Here is an 18,473-nt window from a genome sequence, read left to right as displayed (position 1 = left end):
GTCTCGGGGAGTCGATCCAGCTTCCGAGCAGAATGCACCAGCGTCTCCGTCAAGACAGCATGTCCACTGCCTTCGACATGTTTTCTTGGTCTGGAGAACTTCTGGCCCGTGGCAAACAGACTCACGGCAGCAGGTGCGCAAGCTGTAGCGTGCAGGACCGGGCCTCCTGCTGGCTGGTCTCCAAGGCGTCAGCCATGCTACAAGCGCTTCCCACCCAGACCCGAGCCTGAGCCAACAGCCTGAGAAGAGCCGCACAGAAACTTCTATGCGCCGCTTTCAAGATACACAACCAAGGGTGTAACACTGGGTAGATGCACTACCCACCTTGACGACAGGCAAATCAAAGACTTCACGGGCCTCTCCCACCTCCGGATTGTCCCCGTCCTCCGAGATGATGTGCGAGGCAAGCGCGTTGTAGGACACTTCCTTCGCTTTCCCGGCTTTCAGAAGCTGAATAACCTTCAAAGAAGCACACGAGTTACAAGGGAACAGGCTGCATTTCAATGCATACAATTGATTACCAACCAAGAAAATTCTAATAAACATCCACCACATTCTCCACACAGGATTAACACCTGCCCCCAAGTCATTTGCAAGGAAACCTACGGGGACAACAAAATGCAGCAAGTCTTGATTCACTGACACGGAAGCACAGAGCTCCTGTGACCAAGGTACTGCACGGTGTCCCTCCTGAAGACAGAAGGACTGACAGACAAGGTGAGCACGCCCGGGCGAGCACTGGACACACAGGGTCTCAACAGAAAGGCGCGGGGACAGGCAGTTCTGATAAACAGAGAAGTTCTGCAAGAGGCGCTACAGGAGCAGAGTCTCGAGGAACTTAAAGGCGTCAGCCACGCAGAAACAAAGTCATTGTGCGGAGGGAGGCCTTCAACATGCTGGGCAGAAGAACACAGATCAGACCATCGACAGTGTTGCACAGATGCTACGCCTTTGTATTTTACCCCCAAATAAAATAGAGTGTCTTCTGAAAGAGAGGCTGAGTAGGAGGGGTCAGCAGGGAAGACCATGATCAGACATGACAGAAAGATCACCGCCAGTGGAAGAAGGACAGGTTTACGCTGCAGGAGTGGAGGCAGGACAGGCGTTAAGAAACACCTGCGATAACTCAGATGAAAGAGGCAGGTCACAGAACAGGACAGGAAGATGATGCAAGGGAATTAGCAAGACTTGGTGACTGAGGGGGCATGTGCAAGAAACCACGACAGCACAGCACGGCTCCCAAGCACCACTAAGAGCTTAAGGGGGAAAGAGAGTTTTAGTTTAGGGCACGGCTTTCTCTGGCGCCACTGTACGATCTAGGAGGACATGCAGCGCATCGAGGAGACCAGGGTCCTACCCAAGCAGAGCCATCTGTGTATGACAAAGATGGGGGCAAAGCTCTGAGCCAATGAGTCCAGAGCTGCTGGGGGGGGGGGGGGGAGGGGGGCAGAAACAGAGGCTGGGTAGGCAGCAGAGGCTGGAAGGCGGCTGGAGGCCCCGGGTCGGGTCTGAACAGCACACCGCAAGCTTGGGGCGGTGAGCGCGCCCATGTGTGGATGTGAACTAGAAGTCCATTCGACACACGTGAACTCTCGGAACCCTCATTTTAAGATTCAGAGAATCAACCACCTTTCAGAAAATAGTTTCAGACCTAAGTGGTTTGCAAGGACATGTTTAAGCCCTTAGACTTGATTCACAGTTGAGTAAACATGGATCCAGTTCAGCTTCCACCAGGTTTTAAGTAATATTCACTTCAGTTCTCTGTTTACAGTCAAAGTCTTAAAATGAACCAGAGGGTAGGAAGCAGAGGGGAGAGGAACAGCACGCAGTGAAGAAAAGGAACCCACGCTGGAAGGGAGAAGTCTCCACCCTGCTACAGGCACTTACCTTCACCTGTCTGAGCTCACCACCTGTTTATTCAAGTCAAAGCCTCTACTTTAGAGTGGAGAAAGGATCCACCTTGGGGGCTGCCAAGCGTTTAGTCACTAGGACACTAGCACACAAGACTCTAGAAGGCCAAGACCCATCAGCCTGCCGCAGCTCTTTGGTCTCTAAGTTTACCTACTAAGTCCCCGTCTCTACTCAGGAGGCCCGGGCCTCAGTTCTCCACGCTCAGCAGGCACAGCCAAGGGGACACGCAGGCGACGTGACTATACAGATAAACTTTAGGGAAGAGAACACCTGGAGACCCAACTACAGCTCGTTCCCACAACGGAAGCATAAAATTCTGACGTTCAAGCAGATGCACTACTTTAGGAGTGGAGAGAACAGGACAGGACCGAGCTGCAGACCCGCTAGCTGGGCGGAGGGGTGCGGGTGGTGGCTGCCACCTCGGGGGCGGCTAACTGTCCCCTGAGCATCCCGGGACCCGCGTCCCTACTGGCTCCACCCTGCCGAAGCTCCTACCCCGGAGCGCCGGGGCTGCCGCGGGAGAGTATCCCCGTCCGGACTCCGCCCACGAAGGAGCGGAGAGAGGAGGTGGGGCGGGGGGAAGCCGGCGAGGGGCCGCGCGACCGCAGGCGGGTTCCCCCACGGGGAGGGCACGGGGACACCCGGCGCTGGACTCTCCGCGTAGACCCCCTCCACGTGCCCGTCTTCCCCCGAGCCTGGGCACAGCGCCCCCCACCCTGCGCCCGCCGCGGACCCCGCAGACGCGCCCCAGGTCCCCTCCTGGGGCTCCCCTAGCCTCGGGGTGCTCTCCCGCGGGGGCTGCAGACGCCGGTGCCAGCTCCGTCTCCTCCGGCCTTGCTCGGCGCCGGGCGGCCGGGTCTCCGCGCAGCCCGACTCGCGGGTCCCGGGGGCCCGGACGCGCGCGCGGGGGGCGCGGGCTGGGGCCGCGGGGACGCGGCAGGAAGGAGGCGGGGTACCTGTGGGTCGAGGTCGCCCACCGCGTAGTACTTGACCTCCTTGAACATCTCCTCGGGGACGGGGGGCGCCTGGCCCGACATGGTCGCGGCGGCCCTGAGGCTCCGCAGCGGCGGCTCCCGCCCGGCCCCGCGGGGCCCGCTCCCCTACGGCGCGGCCGGCGCGCGACCCCTGCTCCGGCGCTACGAGTCGGACCCTCAGCGCCCCCGCCCTCGGCGCCGCTGGAGCGCGGGAGCCGCGCGCGTCCCGTGGGCCGCACCATCCCGCCGGCCGCCGAGGGGGAGCCGAGGGCCGGGGGCCGCTCGGCCGGCGCCGCCCGGAGCCCTCCGCCGCGGCCCCGGGATCGGGGGACACTCAGCGCAGCGGGCTACCCGCCGCGGAGCGCGGGGAGCGGGGCGGCCGCCGCCCCTGGGGGAGCACGGAGGTCGCGGGGAGAATCGCTCCCCCCGGCGGGGCTGCAGTGGGCCGGCCCCGGGGAGGACGGCAGCGCGGCGGGCCCTCCCGTCGGCCCGCGCGGCCGCACGAGCTGCGCATGCGCGCTCGGGGTGGGGGCGGGGCCCGGACGAGCGGAGCGCCGCCAGCGGCGGCCCTACAGGGACCTGAGGTAACGGTCAGGAGCGGGGTGGAGGTGGGGGAGGGGGAGTCCCGGGCTGCAGGGCGGGGGCCGAGCGCCGCGGGCTGCTGGAGGCGCGCCGGCCCCGCGGGTGCGGCCACTGGGCTTCTCCCCATCGCCCGAGCCGGCTCCTGCTCGGGGACCCTGGGCGGTCGGAACCAGCCCCGTTCTCCTCACTCCGGGCGCCTCTGACGACACCTGGCGCGACGCGCGCCCGCGCTGTGACGTTATCGGGCGGCGCCCGGAGAGCCGCGGTCGGGACACACCTGCGCAGGGTGGGAGCAGAACCGGGAGGCCGGTGGGACCCCCGCTTCCCCTGGGGCTCACGCCGCGGCCGGGGCCTGGGGTTGGAAAAGCACGTAAGGGAGGCCCGCTGCTGATCCCTGCTAAGCGGAAAGCCGTTCGATTCAGTCGCTCAGTCGTGTCCGACTCTGCGACCCCATGAACTGAAGCACGCCACGCCTTCCTGTCCATCACCAACTCCCGAAGTTTACTCAAACTCATGTCCGTCGAGTGGGTGATGCCATCCAACCATCTCTTCCTCTTGTCGTGAAGTAAATGTTAATGGAATTGGTCGGGGGAAAAGAAAGAAATCTTTCAGAATGACTGTGGCAGTCTCCTGTTACATTGACTCATTTCTGAGGCTATCACTTTTTAGTCTGCGATCATACATCAGTTCTGAAAGTGAGTAGTTGTGGTTGGTTCATTGATCAGGACTCAGTACCGGGGACACTGGCTCTGTTTAATCAGCAGACACGCCTTTGGTTGTCTGTGCACTCGTTATGTGTGTAATAAGTGGTTTTTGTATGGTCAGAAAGTAAGCACTTTGTATGTCAGTGGCTCAGTCATGTCTGACTCTTTGCCACCCCATGGACTGTAGCCCGCCAGGCTCTTCTGTCCATGGAGTTCTCCAGACAAGAAAACTGGAGTGGGTTGTTATTGCCTCCTCCAGAGGATCTTCCCGACCCAGGGATGGAATCTGCGTCTCCTGCGTTGGCAAGTGGTTTCTTCACCACTGTGCCAGCTGGGAAGCCCAAGCACCTATTTAGTCTTAAATATCCGTATATTTTATCATTCTGATGTTTTCTCTTTTTTCATTTGTCTTTTGAATAGTCTGAAACAACCCTGTTCTAATGCTAACAGTTTTTTTTTTTTTTTTTACAAATAATAAAAACATTGGGTACTTGCCTGAATAAGAATATACTGTCCTCCTTTTGACTAGCCAAGCATAAGTTTGGTATTGGCCCTTGTAACATTTTACCTTCTATGTTAAGAAAATGTAGGAGTGATAAATTCGTTCTAAATATCGAATCAAAATGAGCATCCCCTTTTTTTGACCTGTGTGAGAGAACTTACTAGCTTTTTTCTTCCTTGGTTAAACAGGAACTAAGCATGTACTTTTATAATAAAAGACTTAAAGCATATCTCAACCAGGTGTTTTATTTTGTAAGTTAAAAAAAGAACTTGTAACATTCAACAGGGCAACTTTAGTGTGATTTCAGATAGTCAAGAATGCAAATTATGGAACTAAGAAATCTGTTATTGAGGGTGGGATGTTTCAAGAGAACAGCATCGAAACATGTATATTATCTAGGGTGAAACAGATCACCAGCCCAGGTTGGATGCATGAGACAAGTGCTCGGGCCTGGTGCACTGGGAAGACCCAGAGGGATCGGGTGGAGAGGGAGGTGGGAGGGGGGACCGGGATGGGGAATACATGTAAATCCATGGCTAATTCATTTCAATGTATGACAAAAACCACTGCAATGTTGTAATTAGCCTCCAACTAATAAAAATAAATGGAAAAAAATAAATAAATAAAAAATAAGAAATCTGTTATTTAAAATCTCATCAACCTGTCAAGAGAGTGTTAAACATTAAACTACGCAAGGTCAGTGTTGTACACATTGGGCCTTATCTCACCAACATCAGGAGGGTCCCGGTCAGAGTGTATCTAACGCACTGCTGCTTTGCCAGTAATAAAAGAAACTTCTTTAGATGAAATCTAACTTCACCTGGGTAAGGCATGTTCTGAGGAAGCATCAGTTCATTTAATGAAAGCTTTGTACTTCTTGGGTACACGTATGACCCCAAACGGGACATTGAGCATTAATATATTTACAGCTTCTCCCAACTAAGTTCAAAGCATGATCATTTTGTTGGTAATCAACCTGCAGAGAACACAGCCTGTTTAATACTAATTTGATATACAGGGTAACACTTCTCATTTTTTATTTTGCAAAATTGGCTATCTTGCAGATAGAGGGAAAAGGTGTGAAATTAGGAAATGGAAAAGTAAAGTTGAGAACAACTCAAATTGTACTTACTGGCAGGAACTTGAGGCCGTTATTAGTAAGTATTTACAATTTTTTTTTTTAATGCACATCTTTCTATGCAACAATCTCAGTCTTGTTCTCATGTTCAGTTCAGCTAGTCACATACCCCTTAAAGTTAGGTACTATCAATGTTTAGTAAACCTTTAGTTGGGGTTTATAGACTACAACATTTGACCTTTTCATGAAAGGGAGTACTTAAGTTAGAGGCATCAGCAAGCCAGCATTTTCTCGCAGGAGAACCTGGGAGCCAAAAAACATGTGTTTCTTTATGGGAGCAGTCAGCCAGCCAACCCACAGGGCACAGTTGCCACCGAAAGTCATGTATTCAGTGTAGAAAAACCAGGGAACATGAATAAGGGAAAAAATAAATTATCTCAAATCCTATCCTGGAAGCAGCGTTACTGAAATCCTTCCTGACACTGTCTCACACACATACATTTTTCCTTGAAAAAAAATTCTACTGTTGCTGGCCTAAAAAAAACAAAATCAAAAAGGTCCTTCCAGGTCAGTAGATAAAAAATCTACATCATTTAATGGATACATAATACTCCGTTTTTAAATGTACCTTAACTTCATAACCAACTCTATCATGCTTTCATTGTTTCCAGTTCGACAGTTTCAGGGCTGTAAAGTCATCGTACAGTTAGCCCACGCGTGTGATCTTACACTCTTCTTCCGTGCTCCGAGGTCAGGGACTAGCGCCACCTCTCTCCCCGCTCGTGGACCGCGTGCGGAGCACAGCGTGAGTGTTCATCACCAGGACTCGGTCATTGGTCCCGGCTCTGGCGGTGGTGCCCCCCGGAGGCATCTCGACTGGAGGGGAGGGAAATAGCTGGCCTCCAGGGACAGAGGCTGGAAAGCTGCCCAGCGCCCTGGAAGCCCAGGGCAGCCAGCACGCCGACCGCTCTGTGCGCAGGGCCCAGGGTGCCGCTGTGGGGGCGTGGCACGAGGACGCGTGCAGCCTCCACCCGATCAAGACGCCGGACGCTTCTGACCGGCTTGAGGGCTTGATGGCGTTCCTCCGGGCTGCTGTCCTGCGGCTGCGCTGTCTGGGAGCCATTTTCTGCCTGAACTCCAGAGGGGAAGAAGCAAGCAGAACATCGCTCGGGAGGCTCCCCGGCCGCCATGCCTATGGAGAGTCGCCTACCGCCGGGTCCACCCACTTCCACTGGCCAGAACCGGGTCTTGTAACCCCAGCCTGCCCTGCAGGGGAGGCTGGGAAACGTGGTCTTCCTGGTATCCAGAAAAAGGAGATGGGATCGATGGCACTCTGCCAATTTCTGCCATCTTTAGTTTCAAAACAATTCTAACAAACTAAGATCATACTAGTAGACTACAATAAAACATTTTAGAAATTTTATTAAAGATAATTTTAAAAACCATGCTTGCACCTAGCCACTTGGTAGACATGAGTCGGGGGGTCGGTGGCTCTGTGTGGAAAGGGTGAGCGATGGATGTCCTCTTAGAAAGCATCAGGCGTTGGGCCTAGGCCTGCAGCAGCAGCCTCCAGCCCCCTCCTCGCGGAGGTCTTCACCCTGTCCTCGACCTTGTTCCCTGCCCAGGATGCCAACCTCCCTGGGTGGCAGTAACAGGCTCCCAGTTGAAGCTGCTGAACGAGGAGCCCAGCACAGCTGAGAGGGCAGGAGAGAGGGACCGCTGTGTTTATTTCTCGGACCTCTGGGCAGGCTGCCTGGAACTGGCAAGGTCACCTGACCTATACAGCTGCCTCCTCCGAGGCCCCGGTCACCTTTCCTTCCTCTCATTCCTTTGGCCCTTGGTTCCCCCATCACCCACACGTCAGCGTCCACCTTTGTAGCCATCCCTTTATAAATCCGCTTTCTCAGGTGATGCTAATGTGAGTAGGCTGCTTCAGCCATGACCCGAATTACATAGCGGACATGGAGACCTGATGGAACATTGGGAAATCTTTTCTTGCAAATAAATGTTATGCCTGCCCTCAAAAAGCTAACAAGTGCTTGAGCACACAAGCCTGGGAGTGGTGGAATTAATAAATGCAGCGGAGATTTAGAGCAGCACTCCTGTGTGCCGGGATCGATGGGACAAACTTCGCAGATGGAGCGGGTAAGAGAAAAGGTGCATGTTTTAGATAGTAATTGGTTATTTGATAAAAGGGGTAAATAGGAAATCATATGAAATAAATGCCAAGTATATGAAGGTCCTGAAGTCCCACCAGAGCAGGCTGTTGGATTTGAGGTGTACAATAAACCTGTAGCAGTGGTAACAGGAGAAAAAGAGAACAGCTTACTAGCTGTTGAAGGTAACCTTTGTGGCAGGCTGGCTTTTGAATTAACTCTTGCTTCATTTATAGCCTTTAGTGTGTAAACAAATTCTCGTTATGAATTGTAGCGGCCATCTGATGGGGAGCACCCGGCAGCGCTGACGTGCCGAGGAATTCGAACACATTCTTTACGGCTTTGGGGTGTCCTCATGGACTCACCCCCGCCACCATGCCCAGCTTGGAGCCCCAGAGAGGCCCTGGACCACAGTGCTCCGTGTCCTTGTCACCTGCATGGAGAGTGAGAACAAAGTGAAAAGGATGGAGGGTCCAAAGACGTCTAGCAGGATACCTGCTCAGGTACTCTTCACCTTAGAAACACCGCTGCCAGTGGCGCTGAGCACCACGACCTTAATCTAGTTCTGTGGTTGCTCTGAGGCTTTTCCTGGCCATTAGAAACCATTCCCAAAGCTCGCGTGGATGGACGTGACGGTTTCCCATCATGGAGAGAGTCGGGCTTCTTTGAAAATGTATCCTTCGTATCACCTCGGATTGTTCACCAACTAATTAATGAGATTCTAGACTAGGACCTGGTTCTGTATTATAAAACACTGACCAAGATCTTGACAGTCTTCTCTGACTCGAGCTTCTGAATCCATTCCTCCTATTTAGGTGTATTTTCATCTTAGATGTGCTTCCATCTGCAAGATCTTGTGAGTCAGTCTCAGTTTTTAATAGAATATACTAAGGATGAGAAAACAGGCCCAAGGAGTTTAAGTGACTTGTTGATGATAATTACTAGCAGATTTGGGGCTAAATCCATCTTTTTATATAATATTTACTCGAATTCATTCTTTTAAAAACAGAAGATTTAATTTCACATATAATAGAAGTAGAAAAAAACTAAGTGGTATGGAAGATATAACTTGATAGAAGTGGGCTTGAAAATAGCCCAATGATTTATATTTTTGCAGCTAATACATATTCAATCCTCTCTTGGAATTGATTGAAGATGAAGAGATGGTTGTTAGCTCTAAGTTCAGAATTTCCCTCTTTTAATGTCTTGTGTCAGTTTTAATTTTCTGATTTAATTAGTTTCCTAATTAGAAGGGGTTAAATTAATTAACCTCATTATTTACTATATATTTAATGATTTCTCCTCTATAGGGAGTTACTTCATTTTCAATAATTGGAAAGCTATGGCAAGAGGGAATACTGCCAAGTCCTACACTTATTGCTTTATGATCAGTGGCAGGACAGGCCAGATTGGAGGGAATTTTAGGTGAGATACCAGATACTTGCAAAGGCTACTACTTCCCACTTGTTCTGAAACAGGTGAAAACATGAGCTGGGATTCAATAATTTCTGCCAGATTAGAACTTAACGGATATATCCTTTATGTAAGGTTAAAATATCCTAGAACATAGGATGTTATGAGATAGAGCCCAACCACATGATTTTAGTTCTAAGACAGCCATGAATCACCGAATATGAGTATGAGCATGCAAATGAAAAGAAGAGTCTCTGAAATTACCACCCGGTCTAACGGCATATTAAAAGATCGTTTTTCCTCAGGCTTGTCAGTGGGCTGAATGGAAAACGTTTTAGGAAGTCACAGTAGAACCCTAAGCCTAATATCTGCATGACTGATGGAAATCAAATAGGCCGCATTCTTTCATGTTTACCGATGTATAAATATAAACAATTTGTGGATAACTATGTTTTAATGTAGCGATACCCCCAAAAAGATGAAATAACTGCTTTTTAGAGAAAATGAGGCTGTATCCACAATACGTCCGCGCTGTTCTTTTTCCCACCAAGAAGCACCTCCCAGGGCGGGTCTGAGCCGCTGGGCACACGGGCTCTGCACCACGCCGTGTCCCCCTGCTGGTCCGCAACACCACTGTTCCCCAGCTCTACTGAGAGCCCCATGAGAAGGCTTGGGCTGGGGCACAGTTTTGAACCCAGACCTATCGTAGTAGTAAAGTAATGCGGTCTGGTTCTCGAAAGTTCACTTCCACTGAGCAAGCACAGGGCATTTAGGTGCCTTGCAGATGGGCCTGGCTTCCGAAGCAAGGCCCAGCAACACGCAGCCATGGGAGGCCCAAGGCTCGGTCTAGAAGCAGCGTGCTCCGTGCCGACACGAGTAGCACAGAGTGACACAGTTCAAAGCGGGGAGCTGCCGTGGGGACTGGGATGGACACGGAGGGCTTCTCTGAGGAGGCGAGTCTTGAGAGGCCTCTGAAGGGTGACAGAAGGAGGGAACAGAAGGAGGGGGATCATCGCCCCCTTGCAGAAGCAGTCTGAGCAGAGGCCTGGGCCTGGAGGGGACGTGGGGCGGCAGGACCAGGCCGACCCCAGAGCAGGGGACGTCGGCAGGGAGCCGCAGCAAAGTAGGCTGGAGACCTTCAGGGAGAAAGCATGCAGGAAGACACGATGCCGCCCGCGTGGCTCACAGCATAGAGTCTATTGCACCCTCATCCAAAATGTGGGGGCTGAAATGGAGGCAGGGGACGCTGTCTCTCGTTCGTTCCCGTTTGGGAAATAGCTGCTCGTGTGCAGTGTGGAGCAGAGCAGCGCTCAGAACAGCACCAACCAGACAGCGCTTCCTGCCCTCGCCCCAGCTCGCCAGCAGCTCCCACCAGCCTGCCGTCCGTGCCCCCACGACCTCCTGTGACCTCCCCCCAATGCCCGATACACACTCCAGAGCCCAGCACCCCAGCCTGCCTCCTCCACCCCGCTGGATACGTGCCTCTTCCCACCAACTGGCTGCTCGAACCCCCTCAAACACATCCACCACTCACCCCCAACCCCGGCTTCGTACAGACTCTGCATCTCCCAACCTGAAACGGCTCTCCACGTGCACACCTGAGCCGACCACACCTTTTTGTGTCCGTACACAAATGTCCCCTTTCGTGAAACGTCTCTGATGCCTTGAGACAGAACTGCTTTGGTCCCTTCTATTGCTGATGGGACAGCAAAAGAAGTCATAAACTGGGGGTTCTCTGGATGGATTGAGGGTGACTAAAGCCCACCAAGTTAGAGAGTTCATCTCCACTCCATGGCAGGGCTGCCCAATCCATCTGTTTTCACGGCAGGGGACCTAAAATGTGGGTGCTTGCCTTCCTTCCAATGCTTCTATTTAAAATTCCAAAAGACTTGATTTTAAAATACTTCCCATCTCACACGGTACCCCCACCCAACTCCCACATAATCCCGCCACTGCCAACTGAAATAGGTTTTACTGCTCTGAAGAAGAATATTCCCAGCTGCTCAGGATGGTGCCCGATGCCAAGTGAATGATGGATAGATACTGATGGAGTAGATGGGTGTGTTTCAAATAAGCTAACATCACCGCTAGGGATTTTCCACCTTGGTTTTAAGGCACCGCCAAACACAATCACAGTTATGCAAAACTGAAACTTCCGTCTTCGACTGGAAGTTGCTCCTCTGTTACTGACGACCTCCGCGCTTGGCTTTACAGATGGGGAGGCAAGTCCAGAGAGGTTAGGCCAGGGTTAGCCAGCTTGTCCTGTGATGGACGAGACAGAAGACACTGCAGGCATTGTGGTCCAGGACACCTATCCCGACTCCTTAACCCCGCCACTGCGGCGTGACGGCAGCTGTAGAGAAACACGTGTGCCGGTGGGCGGCGCTGGCTCAGCAGCACCCCTTCCTCGAAGGCTGGCGGCCGGCCACATTGAGCCCGCGGGTCTCGGCTTGCCGACTGTGGGCTGGAGCATCCAAGGTCACAGGCTCACAGACTCCATCCCGAAGACCAACACCCAACAGGTGTGAACTAACTCACAGGTCCCTGGAGCCCCAGCCAGCACTTCCTCCACTTGGCTGTGCCAACTTCGCGTTCTCCGGAGTGCTGCCTGAGTGCTTGACCATCAGGAAGACAGGGGAATTAGGGCTAATTAATTAGTCCAGACTTTGAAGTCCAGAGAGGAAAGGGCCTCATATTAACTGCAAGTGATCATCCTAAGTAATATACGTGTGGCACTTTCATTAAATTTTCTCTCAAATCTTGAAAAATAACTATCTCCTGGCTGCCAACATTTTCATCTTAGGATAATTATGAAACCTCCCCAAAAAGTCCTTTCTCAGTCTGATCCGCAGCGGGGCACAGTGCCAGCTGCTGAGACTTGATGGAGCTGTTTAATTTGAGACTTATTAGCACAGCACAGGTGAAAATGAATAAGACAGTGAGATTTATTCAGAATGTACCCAGTGTAGATGCCTGTTGTGTAGTGACGTTCATGGGAAAAAGAAATTGTGTGAATCTAAGATGAAGATAATTCAGTGTCTATCAGGATAAATTCGGGGATTTTAGGAACACCATTCAACAATAATAAAAATCATTTTCCTGCGGTAAAGGCAGACATTTCAACATGAGACAACCATTCTTATGAACATTTATTTACAAAAAGAAAATAATCACAGAATAACATGACGAAGAATCTTAAACTTTAAGCCTGTAACACATTTTTGTTGTTGTCCAGTCACTAAGTTGTGTCCGATCCCATGGACTGCAGAACGCCAGGCTTCCCTGTCCTTCACTATCTCCTGGAGTTTGCTCAAATTTATGTCCATTGAATTAGTGATGCTACCTAACCATCTCATCCTCTGTCGTCCCCTTCTCCTCCCGCCTTCAATCTTCCCCAGCATCAGGGTCTTTTCCAAGGAGTCGGCTCTTCTCATCAGGTGGCCAGAGTATTGGAACTTCAGCTTCAGCATCAGCCCTCTCAGTGAATATTCAGTGTTGGTTTCCTTTAAGGTTGACTGGTTTGATCTCCTTGCAGTCCAAGCGACTCTCAAAAGTCTTCTCCAACACAATTCAAAAGCATCAATTCTTTGGTGCTCGGCCTTCTTTATGGTCCAATTCTCACATCTCTACTTAACTACTGGAAAAACCATAGCTTTGACTGCATGGACCTTTGTTGGCAAAGTAATGTCTTCACTTTTTAACCTACTGTCTAGGTTAGTCATAGCTTTCCTTCCAAGGAGCAAGCGTCTTTGAATTTCATGGCTACAGTCACCGTCAGCGATGATTTTGGAGCCCAAGAAAATAAAATCTGTCAATGCATCCACTTTTTCCCCTTCTATTTGCCATGAAGAGATGGGACCAGGTGCCATGATCTTAGTTTTTTGAATGTTGAGTTTCAAACCAGCTTTTCCACTCTCCTCTTTCACTTTCATCAAGCAGCTCTTTAGTCCCTCTTCACTTTCTGCCATTGGAGTGTGGTATCATCTGCATGTCTGAGGTTGTTGATATAATTTCAGGGCTGTGAATTAAAAGTGTCATTCTTTGTTTACCAACGTTCAATTCCCAGCCAAGTCTGAAGATAATTTTTTGAGGTATTAAAACCCAGCTACATAGCAGTTCTAATATTGCACTCTATTTCCTGACTTGGGCCCAAAGTAATTCCTTCCTGTTGTAAAGCAGTCATTTTCCTCACTTAAAACACACTATTCATTAGAAAAAAGAAGACAAGGCTTGGGGTGTTGGTGGTCAGGGGCAGAAGGCCATAGGATGAATTGAACAGAAAACCAGAGGAGGGAAAACTCTAGAGCGCTCTCACTGGTGTCAGAGTCTCTGCTATTTCGGGTGTCACGTAAGAAAATTCCAAGGGGCGAACATTAGGGATATTGGTGATCCTTCTGCTTCTGTTCCTCACCTGCTCATGTAGAACAGAGAATCTGCTGCAAGCCTGTGCAGAGAAAGAAAAATCAGACTATGGAGAGGGAAGAACCACCTCACTGAGCACAGAAGACATTTATATCTACAACCCTCTGCCCAGCCAGCCATTTCAAGGATTAAGTGATTTAATAAGAGTCCTGGATAATTCTAATATGTTTCTAAGTGGGAGGATTTATTCAATCTATTTGCCTATGTCTGGCAGCTCTGAGAACTTTCATAAAAGTATATTTAAGAAAAAAAAGCAGAGGGCTTGCAGATAAGAGTTGAGTCCCATGTTCTACTCCTATAGAAAAATTTCAATGTATTGAAGAATATGTGTATAGTATGATCATAAATGGAAACTTTCCATTTTATCTTGGGCTTTGTGATCGATGCATTTTATCCCACTTATCTACAACATGTTCATTAGAATCGAGAAAGAGGCTTCATGGATCCTTTCTCTGTGTGTTAGTCACTCAGTTGCATCTGACTCTTTGTGACCCCATGGACTGTAGCCCACCAGGCTCCTCTGTCCATAGGATTCTCCAGGCAAGAATACTGGAGTGGGTTGCCATGCCTTCCTCCAGGGGGATCTTCCCGACCCAGGGATCAAACCCGGGTCCCCCACATTGCAGGCAGATTCATTACCATCTGAGCCCCCAGGGAAGCCAGTGAAGGTTCTCCTTCTCTCCCTTCCTCCATCCTTCTGTCCTTGGCTCTGTCTAATCCTCCAGTGACACTCTTGGTTCTCTACAGTGGCTTTAAAAAATGACTGCAAAATAATATAAAGCAGCAGGTGGTTGTGGTAAGCACACGGCATTATGACTTTAAAATTTGGTTATTATGACTAGTGAAGTAGGATAAAACTTAATATTGCTATGAGGAGTGCAATGTGTAACATTCTTAATATTTTTAAGTAAATCGGTTCATAACAGTCATGTGGGCTCCATCCTGCTGCAGGTAGTAGTGCTGGAGGCAGGTAACTCACCTGAAACAGACTGTTTTAAACTGGAAGATATGAGCTGCTCCTGCTGTTGAAGTTTTTTATTAAAGCATAATATAAAGCATTATACATATATATTACTTTATATATATATAACATTACATTATACATCTTACATTACTGCATATACAGTAACGTGCACAAGCTCTGCTCAGAGAACTCAAAGACCCTGACAAGGTGGATACACCTGTGTAACCAGCTGGAGACACAGTACTGCCTGTATTACACTCCACCACAACCCACAGCTCCCTGTCCTGACTTCCGATATCTTAGAGCCATTTTCCTGTTATTAAGTTTGTATAAATGGATTCACAGATCTTGTGTCTTGTCTTTGGCTTAACACTGTAGTCTGTGAGAGCCAGTCGGATTCCCGCACGTCACTGCAGGCTCTCCATGCATATTGCGGCACCGTGGTCCCAGCAAGTGCTATGCAGTGGTGAATCCACACAACGACCCTTGGGCACTCGGGCAGTTTCCAGCTTTTCATTACTGTGAACGTGCCACGACGAGCATTTCCATACATGCCATTTGGTGGATAGGTGCACGCGTTATGTTGGATACATGTAGCCTGGCCCTGGAATTGCTGGGTTGGAGGAAGGGCGAATGTTCAGTTTTTGCTGCCAAATTGTTTTCCCAAGTGGGTGCACCGTTTCGTTCCTGCCAGAGGTGGCGTGATCTTTCATTCTGGCAGTCCTGCTGGGTGAGTGGCGGTGTTGCAATATGATTTTCATTTCTTTGATTAAGGAGGTTGAGGACTTTGTTTAATACTTACTGGCCATTTGGCCATTTTCACATATGAAGTATCTGTTTGTTTGTTTTAACGTTTTGCCTTCACCACAAGGCATGTAGGAATCTTAGTTTCCGAACCTCCTGTGTTCGTAGCGTGAAGTCCCAATGTCTGCTGAATTTTTACTCATGTTTTAAAACTCCCCCCTCCTATAGCCTCTGAGCACAGGGATGAGGCCCGTCCTCCCTTGTTTCTAACCTGCTATGGTCCTGGGAGTCCCGTGCATGGCCGCTGCAGTCCCAGGCTCTCCAGCTTCTGCGGAATCCTTACTACGACAGACAGATTCTCTCCGAACGCCCCCGTCTACCCTGGGACTCCGGGATTCTCAGCCTAAATTACCTAAAAGGCAAATATACCAGTAGTTGTTTCAGAACTATTATCCCCAACATCATTTTGGTTAAAGTTTTAAAAGTTAGTTTCAGATTTCTCTTTACTGATTTCTGATCAAATATAAGTGTTTTGTTGAAAATTTATACTTCTTATGTAAAGTATTTCCCCCTTTTACAATTAAGTGAAGTATGAAACTGGTAAGGAAAACATAAAGTGTGTGGAATTGAAAATGTTGAGACATCATGTTCTAAATGGTTAGAACCATCTCTTTGATTTACACAGATTTCTTTTTCCAAGTGAAGTACTGAATACATTAAATTCTGAACTATGGAAACCTCAAATGTTTTCTCTGCAAAAAGTGATTTTTAGAATACAAATGTCAGTGAGACATACATTGGTTTTGTTAGCTTTGGGGAATCTGAACTCAAACACTTCAAAGTCTAATTTCTTAAATATTTTATGCATATTTACACACACTATGTATATATGTGGATATATTCAACACATACGCATCATTTACTTAGCTGTACCGATAGATCCTTTCTTGGAATGGCTGAGCTTAACCTTGGGGGAATTCTAGTAAGGCTCATGCATAGCATGTAAGATCTTGACCCATTTTCACAGTTTCAATTCATTTTCTACTCAGCTGAGCATTAGCCCCTCAAAGAATGTACTCACAGCTTTCTTCCTCCCGCAAGAGCTGGAAGGAAAGGGGACCTTTAGGGGTGGAAAACAAGGGGGCGTTAGGAGTGCGTGCAGTTCTTGTTCTGAATCAGAGGGTGGGAGCCTCCATGGGGCAGGGAGAAAATGGCACAAGATTAAAAGAGACAAAATTGACATCCGATCACTCAACACAGACCCAGCGGGAGCCAGAAACTCCCGCACCGTCTGTTTACTGAGGAAGGCGGCAGGCATTCGCGCCCGGATGAGGATAAGAGTCACGGACACGAGGCTTTTCAGCAGACAAGGATGCGAGTCGGCTGTGGAGAAACGCTCCACTGGACGAGGCCCAGTGACCCTCCCGCCCACATGTGGGCCAAGTCCTGGCCAGGCGAACATTTCAGATACCGCCTGGGGCGGCCGAGACACTGACTGTGTATTTTCTTTCTGGTTTTAATTAGATCTTCCAACCAATTCAAAAGAGCAGGTACTAGTAGCACCTGTATTTGGCCCGTGCAGCAAATGCTTGTTTCTGCTAAAGAAACTCTGCCCATGGTTTTGCCTCAGTCTTCGGTTTTGCAGAACCATCTTCCTGAGCTTGTCAGCATGCAACCAACTGTGGTCCCTGCCAGCAAGCGTGATGTGGAATGGTTGGTGCTAACGAGGTGAACTTAAAGGAACTGGAAGGCTTTGAGTCAGGGAGGGAGGGACCGAAGAGATTATCAAAGAAAATGGTGTTCAATTCTTTTTATAGTTGTTTTTTTTAATACTTTTTTTTTTTTTTTGCCACACCATATGGCATGAGGGATCTTAGTTCCCAGACCAGGGGTCAAACCCAAGCCCCTTCAGTAGAAGCTCAAAGTCTTAACCACTGAACTGCCAGGGAAGTCCCCTGAGGTTCAATTATTTTTAAAACGAGGTCTTACATAGAACTCCAATTTGGCTCTTGGAGAAAACACTCTTATGGGGAAGAATTTCAAGATCTAAATAATTTGAATTGGTGGAAACCAAGACAAGATTTGGGATTCCCTGGTAGCTCAGCTGGTAAAGAATCCACCTGCAATGCAGGAGACCCTAATTTGATTCCTGGGTCGGGAAGATCCCCTGGAGAAGGGATGGGCTGCCCACTCCAGTATTCCTGGGCTTCCCCGGTGGCTCAGACAGTAAAGAATCCACCTGCAGTGCAGGAGACCTGTAATTCGATCCCTGGGTTGGGAAGATCCCCTGGAGAAGAGAAAGGCTACCCACTCCAGTACTATGGCCTGGAGAATTCCATGAACAGAGGAGCCTGACAGGCTACCGTACATGGGGTTGCAAAAAGTCGGACATGACTAAGTAACTTTCACTTTTCAAGACAAGATTTGTGGAAATGTACTCCAGGCGCCAGACTAAAAAAGATAAAATACATGATTGGGTTGGGGTGACTTTGTTGATGTAGACATCCTCTCCCAGGACTCAGGACTCACAGAGCCACAGTGAACGGCTCCCGGTCTTGGATCCCTCAGCCAGCATCAATGGGGTGGAGATACTGGACATTCCCTGTCTTACCCCGACACTGAGATGTTCAACTGAAATAGTATGTGAGCACCAATGTAAGCCACTATGGAATTAAAATTTTTTTCTAGTAGCTACATTTTTTAGAAAAGTACAAAGAAAGAAGTAAAATTAAATTAATATATCCAAAATACTATTTAACTTCTAATCAGCATAAAAAATCAATAATGGGATATTTTGCATTCATTTCTCACTGTAAGTCTGAAATCTGGTGTGAATTTTATACTTGGTAGCACATCCTAATTAGGGCTAGCCACACTTCAAGTGTTCAACAGCCAGAAATAAAGAGGAAGAATACATCACTTTTTCTACCTATGTCAACTATACTTCAAGGCATTCAATAAATAAATCGTTTATAAAAAATTTTTATACAAAAATTCCAGCTACTAATTGAAGAAATGACAGA

The 18,473-nt window shown here is 49.1% G+C and overlaps 1 protein-coding gene across 1 annotated transcript in view; it reads right to left on the bottom strand.

Moving 5' to 3' along the window:
• PAXIP1 (PAX interacting protein 1) overlaps positions 1-3,101 on the bottom strand; it is a 39,069-nt gene extending 35,968 nt beyond the window's left edge. Inside the window, 2 exon segments of the mRNA XM_070450237.1 lie at positions 325-459; positions 2,868-3,101. Of these exon segments, the coding sequence (XP_070306338.1) occupies positions 325-459; positions 2,868-2,948 (216 nt within the window). The 5' untranslated portion in view covers positions 2,949-3,101.
• Positions 3,102-18,473: the final 15,372 nt, after the last annotated feature.

The sequence above is a fragment of the Odocoileus virginianus genome, chromosome 1, assembly GCF_023699985.2.
Source record: "Odocoileus virginianus isolate 20LAN1187 ecotype Illinois chromosome 1, Ovbor_1.2, whole genome shotgun sequence".
NCBI lineage: Eukaryota > Metazoa > Chordata > Mammalia > Artiodactyla > Cervidae > Odocoileus > Odocoileus virginianus.
This window is presented reverse-complemented; position numbering and strand designations above follow the sequence as displayed.